Below are 10,979 nucleotides of genomic sequence, written 5' to 3'. Positions count from 1 at the left end.
TAACTTCTCATCAAAACGATTTACGAGCTTCGAGTTTCTCTCCGAGAAGTCTTCTGCGACACAAAGCAGCAACTGCTGGTATGAACCGTTTAACTGTCGATTCCTAGATGTTATATTATTCATGAATGCATTGTACTGAAGTGGCGACATGAATACAAGCAGTTATGGTTTAATATGCCATGGGGTTGTCTGGTAGAGATTATTTGGTGCAGACAGAATTACGCGTAGCCTACAGTATAACCTGCCTGTATATACCTGCAGTATAAACGTGTGTGGCATCACAGAAGGGAGACAACAAAATACTATCTAAATCTAAACCTCCCTCCTCCTTCAGACGAACCCTGAAAACCCCATTTTAAACTTGATTTTAATGTTTTTTTACTGACTATGCTTTTGTTTTATTTATTTTATGTATCTATCTATTATTGTTCTGTTGTTGAATGTAGTGTCATTGAGTCCTGAGAAACGCGCTATACAAAATAAATTCATTATTATTATTATTATTATTATTATTATTGCACATCCAGAAATTCACGTTGTCTCGTCATGTCTCTGGACGTTAGTTACAGGTTGTCACACCAACAGCTGTGTTTCTGTGTGTCTTTTTGTAGCTGTGACCTATTGACGTTTTTGGGGTTAAAATGTTGGTGGATCGTGGCGTGGGGTGGTCCAGCGGTCTACAGTGCACACTCATGCCCATGTCGGTATGGGTTTAAATCCGGCCCATGCCCTCTCTCCCTTCTCCTACTTTACTGTGTTGGTAAAAATGTTGGTGGATGTTTAAAATGATCCTCAACTTTGACACAACACACAACTGGAACCATTTAATGTCGACTTACTGGACCCGTTAAAGGTTGTCTCACCAGCGGTGTTAGTTAGTTCAAGTTTATTTCGAACAGCAGACCAAGTACATTGGGATACAAATGATAAAAAAAAAAAAAATCCACATGGTTAAGCTGTCCGAAAGGGAATAGGAGGAAGCAAAGCTTATTTGTCCTATCCCCATTCATGTTCGGCCTGGGTTGCACCAATTTGGCGTAAGTCATTACTAAATGTAGGCATTTAGTGGTTACTAAACCCCTAGTAGTTAGTAAATACTTAGTAATGCGCAAGTTGTTACTAAAAAGACATTGTCACATAACACGTAGAAGAAGAACATTATAGCCAATCAGCGAGCAAAGCAAAACCCTCCGTTTTTAAATCCTCAATTTTGGCCGCCATTGGCTAAAAGCTGTAATTTGGCTCTACAAGTGTTAATATGTCATTTTATGAAGTTTTAATATGTTTTCAGGTGAGAAAGTAACCATATATATTCACAAAATGTGTCCAGTTTATCAAAATAACCCGTTTATGTATCTGATCTGACGTTTTTTCCCCCACTTCTGTGGGAAACTTCGCTTCCCGTTGCGGAACATTTTTTTCTTGACGGAGCCAAAATAAATGATTAAATAAACAAACAAATCATAATCTGTTGTCACTTATTACTGTTAACTAATAAATCTGCGCTGTAGAACTGTTGTATAAAAGCAATATCACACTCGAGGTCGTGTGTTATACTGAATATCAGCACGGCTGTGATTGTCTTCTGTACTCGGCCTGCGGCCTCGTACCTATGACCGAATCACAGCCGTGCTGGTATTCAGTATAACACACTCCCTCTCGTGTGATATTGCTTAATCATACACTCATTTTAGCAAATAGCATGTCCTGTCTCTTCCATGTTGTATCTAGAAAGGATATAATTCTTATACATTATTTTAAATTGCAGTTCATTAGTTCACCTTTGGAGCTTTTCCTCAAGGTGTTCCGTCCAGATGTCGGCCCGGCCCAAACCGCTGCTCATCCCCTGGCTGCGGGAGCAGGTCAGCAGTGGGCGGTACCCAGGGGTGGCCTGGACCAATCAGGAGCAGACAGAGTTCTGCATCCCGTGGAAGCACAAGCTGAGACAAGACTCATCCAGCGATGACGTCCTCATCTTCAAGGTACACGCCCTTACCTAGTGATGATGGACTTCCTGTTTATAAATAATAATATGACTTATACTACCTGTTTGTACAAGGTTCATTTTAACTGTCCGTCCATCCGTCCTGTCCCCCCTTTGCAGGCATGGAATGAAGCCAGTAATGGCCAGTCCCACTCTGACCCGTCCATCTGGAAGAGGAACTTCCGTGCTGCACTGAGAGCCAAAGGGTTCCAGAACGTCTCCGACAACAAGAACGACACCGCCAACCCTCACAAGGTGTACCGCTGGCCGGACCACACCCCTGCAGCTGGTGAGGCACCATGAACCATCTGTGAGAGGCAGGGGAGTGTGGTGAAGGTAGAAATCAGAGAACGGGTTCATTGCAATGCATGGAACGGAATGAGGAACGGTATCAAACACGTGTGTTGTTGGATGGGTGTGCTGCTGTGTACCACCTGACCTACATTTACTCTGAAATGACTTCTGTCCTCCCTCCCTCCTGGTCTGTTGTCCTCCCTCCTGGTCTGTCTCAAGGATCTCAGGACCCAGAGCCGGACCTGTACCAAGACCCAGGCTTCCAGGGACACAATGTCAGTACTGTATCTACCAGTCATCCGCTCTAGCCCCAGTGTTGTACCTCCTACACACCAGATTAGTACTTCCTGGATATCCACTCTAGCACTGGGTTTGTGAGGTGGGACAACTACTACTACCTCTACCATGGTTGTATTGTATTGAGCCCTCATGTTCCTCTCTTCCTGCAGAGGGATGATGTCTCGATCTTTGATGATATCTTCCTCCCAAGTGACAATATGTTGACAGGTAAAGAAGGCCCTTGTTCTACTCTGTTTCTACGCTCTACTATTGCTAATCTCATCTGTTTCCTACTGTTTCTATTCTCTGTCGTTAGTCTGTGTGGTCAGTTGATACAGATAATTCAGATACCGTCTCATAGAGGTAGGGCAAATGACATTGTCTTTGTGTCCTTTGTCCACCAAACACCGCCTCCTCTCGTCCTGTGCGCTACCGTGTCTGGCCAGCAGAGGGAGCCGCCTCCACAATCAACCAGGACATACTGCAGGAGTGTCTGCAGGGCCTCAACATCCTGGAGCCTGTGGAGACAGGTACCGCCCTTACACATGGCCCTTTATAAACTCATGATTTTAATATAATAACATTAATAATACTGCTACTACTGCTGCTACTACTATTACTACTAATACTATAATCATAATAATAATAATATAAATAATAATACAATAATAATAATAATAATACTAATACTAATACTACTACTACTACTAATAAATGTTGTTTGTGTAGCAGGCTCGGCTTCAGAACCAACACCTTGGGTGGGGTGGGTAGTGGTAGCGGTAGCAAGGCCGACGTGGGGGGGGGGGAGCGGGAAGGCCGGCGGTGGCTATGGACAGTACTAAATAGATAGACATAGTATATGGACCTACAGTAAATGCAAATATGAGATGAAACATTCAAACACACCCCGGAATATCAACAATTCCATCAAAATTGTGTGCTGAACCCACCCCGGCCCATAGCCACCGCCGGCCTTGTTGTATAGGTGCTTTGCTAGAATAAATCCACATCCTGCCTCTACTTTCACCTCCCAGTCGTAGTTCCTGTCTACGACCCAATGAACCACCTGATTGGAGAAGCTGTGTCGCCCATGCAACAGCAGTACCAGGGAGCAACGGAGGGTGTAATTGAAGGGCCGCAGCAACAGCCAATGGGTGGAGCTGAAGGAGTGGGAGGAGCCTACTATGGGCTGCAGCAGAGGGAAGAGATCGTGTCTAGAACCATGGAGGGAGACCACTTCAGTACGTTACACAGAGATGTGTGTGTGTGTGTGTGTGTGTATGTGTGTGTAAGGGACAACCCCTAACGCATCACCTCAGTATTTGTAAACCCAGTTCACAAACAGGTGAAACACAGTTATATGCAGAGACAGAATGGGTAGAACAGCCATTCTCATATCTGGTTGTCTTCCCCCCCCCCCCACAGAGACCCAGTACAGGGTGACAGTCTTCTACCGGGGGGTGAAGGTGTCTGAGCAGCTGGTGGAGAACGAGGCGGGCTTCAGACTGGTGTACAGGTGAGACTTCAGACTGGTGTACAGGTGAGACTTCAGACTGGTGTACAGGTGAGACTTCAGACTGGTGTACAGGTGAGACTTCAGACTGGTGTACAGGTGAGACTTCAGACTGGTGTACAGGTGAGACTTCAGACTGGTGTACAGGTGAAACTTCAGACTGGTGTACAGGTGAGACTTCAGACTGGTGTACAGGTGAGACTTCAGACTGGTGTACAGATGAGGCTTCAGACTGGTGTACAGGTGAGGCTTCAGACTGGTGTACAGGTGAGGCTTCAGACTGGTGTACAGGTGAGACTTCAGACTGGTGTACAGATGAGGCTTCAGACTGGTGTACAGATGAGGCTTCAGACTGGTGTACAGGTGAGACTTCAGACTGGTGTACAGGTGAGACTTCAGACTGGTGTACAGGTGAGGCTTCAGACTGGTGTACAGGTGAGACTTCAGACTGGTGTACAGGTGAGACTTCAGACTGGTGTACAGGTGAGGCTTCAGACTGGTGTACAGGTGAGACTTCAGACTGGTGTACAGGTGAGACTTCAGACTGGTGTACAGGTGAGACTTCAGACTGGTGTACAGGTGAGGTGGGTTCAGACTGGTGTACAGGTGAGACTTCAGACTGGTGTACAGGTGAGGCTTCAGACTGGTGTAGATGAGACTTCAGACTGGTGTACAGGTGAGGTGGGTTCAGACTGGTGTACAGGTGAGGTGGGTTCAGACTGGTGTACAAGCAGGGACGGCTGGTATCAATGGGCTAGCAGGGCTAAGCCCCACTATCTTTTCCATAATAAATATGAGAAAGTTATTAAATTAAAGAAATATTAAAATATAATAATTGTAGAATAATATAATTAATATATATATATATAATTGTTAAACCTTAGAACTGATTGATTTTGGTGGAACCTAGAGCAGCAACAGCACCGAATAGTCACAAAAAATGCAGGATATATCGAAATGGGCAGATTTTTTACAGCACAAACTCCTAGCATCATCTTCCAATCATTGTTGTCACATCGTGATTGACAGGTGTCTTGGCGCCGCCTTGATTTCCCGAAAATTTGGGCTAAATTAATTCAGCCCAGGCTGACTTGACCAATGACAGGGCGTAGCAGTACAGTACAGTACAGTGAGGGCAGGCCGACTGTAGGGGGGAGAAGAGTAGTGAAGAGAATCGGCAGTATTAGCATGCTAATAAATTGGAAGTGAAGAGACAGGAGGCACCTCGTCCAACAAACGGTGTTCAAATAGCACAAAAGGACAAACGACAAAACCGTAAATGTTGTGTTTCTTGGTTTCAACGAAATGACTGGCTAATGGCAAGTGTAGCTAATTGCAAGTGAACATTTCCCGATGATCTGCAAAGAGAAACTGAAAGGGGAGCCGATGGTGATGTACAGTAGTGTGGAGTTTGTGGGTTTAACATCTGCAATGTCACTTTTGAGGATGATTACTGAGAACAATCTTCAGAACACTTTTTCGGAGACATTGAAATTTACGCAAATAGCCATCACAACCCCTATGTCTATGACATCGGCAGAGTCAGAGAGGTGTTTCAGTACACTTAAGAGGATCAAATCATTTCTCAGAAGTACTATGGGACAAGATAGGCTGAACGCCCTGGCTATGCTGTCTATTGAGCGGGACTTCATCCAAAAATCACCGGACTTCAATGACATGGTGATTAACCTGTTTGCGTCCTAGAAAGGCGATGTGAGCTTCTCTTCAAATAAGGTAGGCCCAAGCACCAATTGAGTTGTTGGCAGATGTTACAATTGGACCACGTTTGGTAGTGCATACTTAGGTGGACCTATGATAGAGCGTCTCTTCTATCATGTAGCCTGTCATTTCATCATTCTTGCATTGTGTTTTTGTTAAAAATGGCATGGGATAATGTGTACTGAGAAAAGTGTGTGTGTGTGTGTGTGTGTGAGAGAGAGAGAGAGAAAAACAAAGAGAGCACTTTTGGCATCAGAACGTTTTTGTAGGTAGCCTACTTCTCTAGTTGTGTTGTAGAGCATTATTACTGTAACTTAGTTGGCACTGTATCTCGGATGTGATGCTGCCTTTGCTGCAGTGTGAACTATTGATGTTAACCACTCAGTATCACCACCAGCCGCCACTGTGTACAAGTGAGGCTTCAGACTGGTGTACAGGTGAGGGCTGCTTCCTCTCGCGACTTAAGGCCAGGTCACATCTAAGCACCGCTTTGCAAGGCATTTCTAGAAGTCTGTCTCAGAATGTTTAGAACGTTGCAGAGAAAAAACAATGCAACCACCTGGAACCGACGACCAAGGAGAGCGAGTTGTGTTTACCCGGCAAAGAAATGGCTGACCGGACCAGTGTTATGCTAGCAGCGTTTGTGCTAGAGAGAGACTTATGATAACGCTCCGCTTCTTGGCAACAGGTGAGAAACATTTATTTATAGGCCTGTAGATAGACTGGTGGGGCAATGTCCGTTGCCATGGGAACATGAATGCTGTTTCCTGATAGGCTGAAGACATTCCATAGAATCTGGACGTTCTCCTGCGACGGAACATATCAAATCGGTGGCGACGCCGTCGCTTGGTCGGTTGGTTGCGGTGCTTAGATGTGACCTGGCCTTTACAAGTACATTTGTCTAAAGTGAATCTTCAGTCATCACAGAAAAATAAGTCTATCATTGGACAGTCGCAATGCTAGAAGAAGGAAGAATGACTTTTCTGAACGGTGCAGGGGGGTAGTGGGGGGTGAAGAAGTCAAGAACATTCTTATATAAAGACCACCTGCTTGGTCTATGTACACTATACTGTGTATCCACACAAACCACACTGCCGCGATGTGCCCTGCTTAATGTACTCTCACCGTGCTGGCTGACAGAAGTAGTAGGAATCCGACGTGGCCTTCTGCTGTTGTATCTAACTGTGAACTGTGTGTGTGTGTGTGTGTGTGTGTGTGTGTGTGTGTGTCCTCCTCCCCCACCAGACCAGAGCTGACCCAGCCTGTCCTGGACCCAGACTCTGGCCTGTCTCTGGTGTCCCTGCCCGCTCCAGGGCCGGTCCTGGACCAGACCCAGGCCAAGCTGACCCAGCAGATCCTGGCCAAGCTGGGCGAGGGCGTGGAGGTGGGGGTGTCGGGGTCCGTAGTGTACGGCTTCCGGAGAGGGGACAGCAGGGCCTTCTGGAGCCTGGACAAGTTTGACCGGAGCGGGACGCCGCAGGAGGTTTCCAAGCTGCAGCCAGACCCCCTCTACCTCTCCAGAGACTTCTTTGGAGGTGAGAGATTTGAGGAAGATGCGGAAGTTATAGTGAGTGTGAGGGTGAGGGTGAGTGTGAGGGTGTGTGTGTGTGTGTGTGTGTGTGTGTGTGTGTGTGTGTGATAATCTCCCTCTCTTCCCCAGGCTTGTCTGAGTTCATCAGTCGGGGCGGAGGAGAGTGCCCCTCCTTCTCTCTGTTCTTCTGTCTGGGGGAGAAGTGGCCGGACCCCGACAGAAGACCCTGGGAGAAGAAACTCATCATGATAGAGGTGAGAGAACACACACACACACACACCCACACCCACACACGCACGCACAAGCACACACACACACACACACACACACACACACACACGCACGCACGAGCACACACACACACACACAAACACACACCCCCACGCACGCACACACACACACACACACACACACACACACACACACACACACACACACGTAAAGAGACTCTGGTCTTGTTCTTCTTCTGTGGTGTGTCAGGTGGTGTTGACGACCTTTGAGCTGCTGAAGATGATGGCCCAGGCAGGTGGAGCCTCCTCTCTGCAGTCCATGGAACTGCAGACCTCTCTGCAGGAGATGATGGAGCTGTGTTAGATGATGGAGTTGTTTATTGTTCATTGGGTTATCCCCAGGTTAACAAATGCAAATGTGAATCTAAAGTACGCTAGGGCAGCCCAGAGATGTGAAACTGCATTGTGAAAAGGTCTCAACTGAACTAACCCACCAAAAACAGCATGTGACTGTCCGTAAGCTCTTACTTTATTTTCATTGTGGAACACATCTGACGAACTTTCTCCATAGTGGATGAAAGAGAGGCTAGGGACCTCAGGAAATGAACTGTGGTTTGAGTGAAGATATGAAGGTGTGTTTCTGGTTAGAGCTTTATTCACAGTACTGAGTGAGACAATGCTGTTGAAAACCCTAGTTTGAGTTTGAGTTTGAGTTTTTATTAGGACCTCTTTTAGCCAATGGCTAATCTTCCAAGAGTCCTTACATTAAAACATTTAAAAAATCAGTATTTCATTACTTCATACACTTTCAGTACATGTCAACAAATCTTCTGAAACATGGCATTAAAACACATTGATACACAATACATAACAATAGCAGAAAAGCAATACATTCACTTGGTTTTGCATAAATTAGTCCCCATGACCATCACAGTGAGTTTTGATGTGTTTCTTGAAGTCTCTCCTAGGTAGGCCTCTGAGAGAGGCAGGTAGCCTATTCCATAAAGCTATTGCTCTGTAAGAAAATGTGCGCTTACCAGTAGAAGTTGGGCCATATATCCATAAAAAGTATAGTAGTATGATCAAAGTGTATGTGAAAAGGAATTTGTGTGTGTGGTCTGAAATACCAGATACCAGAAAGGGTATTATTATTACTATACACAAAGTAAGCATGAAAAACAATTAACAATTATCTCTGAGGTAATTAATGTTATTACACAAATACATAGGCTGGACGAGCTAGACAGGCTTGCTGTTATAATCAGGCACATTCATGGAGAATCAGACACATTAATAAATTACATATATATACAGTCCCTTAATATTACAGAGAAAATTATTACTGGCTCTAACCAGACTAAAACAAGTCTAAATATAGCCGCAGAGAAATATACCGTAATAATCAAAAGTAATTAATAAATATTAATGACAAATAGTCTATAAACATGAGGAAAACATTATTATGTTACTCACATAATGGTATTCATGCAGGCAAAGGAATATTGACTTTATATTGACATGGATGTGAAAGTGACTTCCCTACACCGACAGCGAGAGCGCCGGAGTGCACACTGGGTTCAACGTCATAAAGGGACCAAGTAATTTGATTGGACAAGAGGCATTCCATGAGTGCTGGTTAGATTTCCAGAGCGTATTTACGAACACACTCTAGAGAACAACCCCGGCTGCGAAACTGAGGAGCAGTCTGTGAGACTGGGGAGCACCAATATCAAGTACGTCCCAGGACGGCGCAGACAGGCTTTCTGACAGGAGAATTTGAAGATATAATGATACAGATAAGATGATACAGATCAACGCAAACATACAGTATGATCAGAGGAAAGAACAGCAGACATGATGGTGGGAATAAACCATCACCTAGCCCCCCCAGCTAGGTAAGACGTCTATGACCGGTACACACACACTATACTGTACTCCCCTCTCTCTCTCCACCTCCTTTATCTCTCTATCTCCCTCCCGCTCTCTTTCCACCTCCTCTCTCTCTGTCTGTCCCCCCTCCCTCTCTCGCCACCTCCTCTCTCGATCTCTCTATCTGTGGCTGAGAGAAGTGTGACAGACCATGGGATACTGTTCTCTCAGACTCCCACTAGATGGCGCCGTGTCCTGGAGCCTGTGCTCTGGGTCCAGTGGTACTGGGCCGGTACCAGATACCAGGTGTGTGTGAGTGTGTGGACATGGACATGTTTTCGGTAGTGTGAACTTTAGAGTTGAGCACTCACTCAGGGTGATGTAGCCCCACCCAACAACAATAACAACAACAACAACTCCTGCGTCTGTAGAGGACGGGTCTGTAGTCCACTCCTGACCTCTCTATGGGAACCACAACCATGGTAGCAGGATGGCCGTGTGTGTGTGTGTGTGTGTGTGTTGTAGTGACCCCCACGGAGTAACGGGTACTGACACCAGCACAGTGACCATTCCACTGGCGGGGCAGAGTGATAGTGGGTAGACACCATAACGATGCACAGCTGCCCCGCATCCTGCAATCAGGCGGATGGCCTCACAGATTAGGAGAAGTGTAGCTAACACAAGGGGGGAGAGCAACGAACAGAAGTATGGCCTGGGTGAGAGCCGGTCTCTGGCAGAACAATTCTGTGGCAAATTACATTAATGTGTTTGGTCTGTCACCAGACCGATCCTGGGCATAGCCTGTGAGAAGACGGAGAAAGAGCCCGGCAGCCATAGAGGGGAGCCTGTAGGCCCTCCGACCTGCGCCCACAGACCCACCCCTATCCACCCTCCTACCCCCCGGCCTACGACGTGCCGAGGCCTTTACTTGGATTATATTCTGTGGAAACCTTAGTGGACAGATTAAGAGCCTAAATTGAATTTGAATTCTCTTGTCGAGACATTCTTTTGATTAGATACGCCTGGTGACGCTGGCCTGTTGTCTGTGTCGTTCTCTAACTTGGTTGTGCTCAGTATACCCGGTCCTACGTAGTGGTTACTACTGTGTGTGTGTGTGTGTGTGTGTCACCATGTATGTGCCCCTTGTTCATATTATACCATGGGAAAGAGGTTATAGGGAAGGGGGAGAGGCGGAGGGACAGGGGTGACATGTGGAAGTCAATGACAACGTTTCCTGTCAGGAAGCTCAGCCTGCTACCTACTGGGCAGAAGGAGGGAGGGAAAGAGGAGGAGAGGAAACCGGCTGGCCTCATGCAGGCTGGTGACCAGGGGTCTCTAAAACAACAACAGGAAGTGGCGTGCGTCAGGGATGAGGGTAGAGCTGGGAACTGTACATATCATAAACAAGTGATAAATAATATCAGAGATTGGAAACAACTGAAGGTGACAACGGTCATTTCCGCGACTATATGGGCTGGTTTCACAGACAAGGTTTAGGACTAATCCTAGACTAAAAAGCATCTTCAATGGAGATTTTACATTGAAAGTGTGATTTAGTCC

The 10,979-nt window shown here is 46.1% G+C and overlaps 1 protein-coding gene across 1 annotated transcript; it reads left to right on the top strand.

The window, feature by feature from the left end:
* Positions 1 to 1,814: 1,814 nt before the first annotated feature.
* Positions 1,815 to 7,980, top strand: irf3 (interferon regulatory factor 3; the record flags this gene model as incomplete). The annotated part of the gene is made up of 10 exons (XM_080542450.1): positions 1,815 to 1,982; positions 2,105 to 2,273; positions 2,498 to 2,553; positions 2,728 to 2,785; positions 3,004 to 3,087; positions 3,592 to 3,798; positions 3,983 to 4,073; positions 7,035 to 7,324; positions 7,450 to 7,574; positions 7,801 to 7,980. 10 exons carry the CDS (start codon positions 1,815 to 1,817, stop codon positions 7,912 to 7,914), a joined length of 1,362 nt encoding a protein of 453 aa, XP_080398576.1. The 3' UTR covers positions 7,915 to 7,980.
* Positions 7,981 to 10,979: the final 2,999 nt, after the last annotated feature.

Source organism: Nansenia antarctica, assembly GCF_963989245.1.
Source record: "Nansenia antarctica genome assembly, chromosome: 11".
Classification (NCBI taxonomy): domain Eukaryota; kingdom Metazoa; phylum Chordata; class Actinopteri; order Argentiniformes; family Microstomatidae; genus Nansenia; species Nansenia antarctica.
The sequence above is the reverse complement of the archived record's forward strand: the minus strand, read 5'-3'. Positions and strand labels throughout refer to the sequence as shown.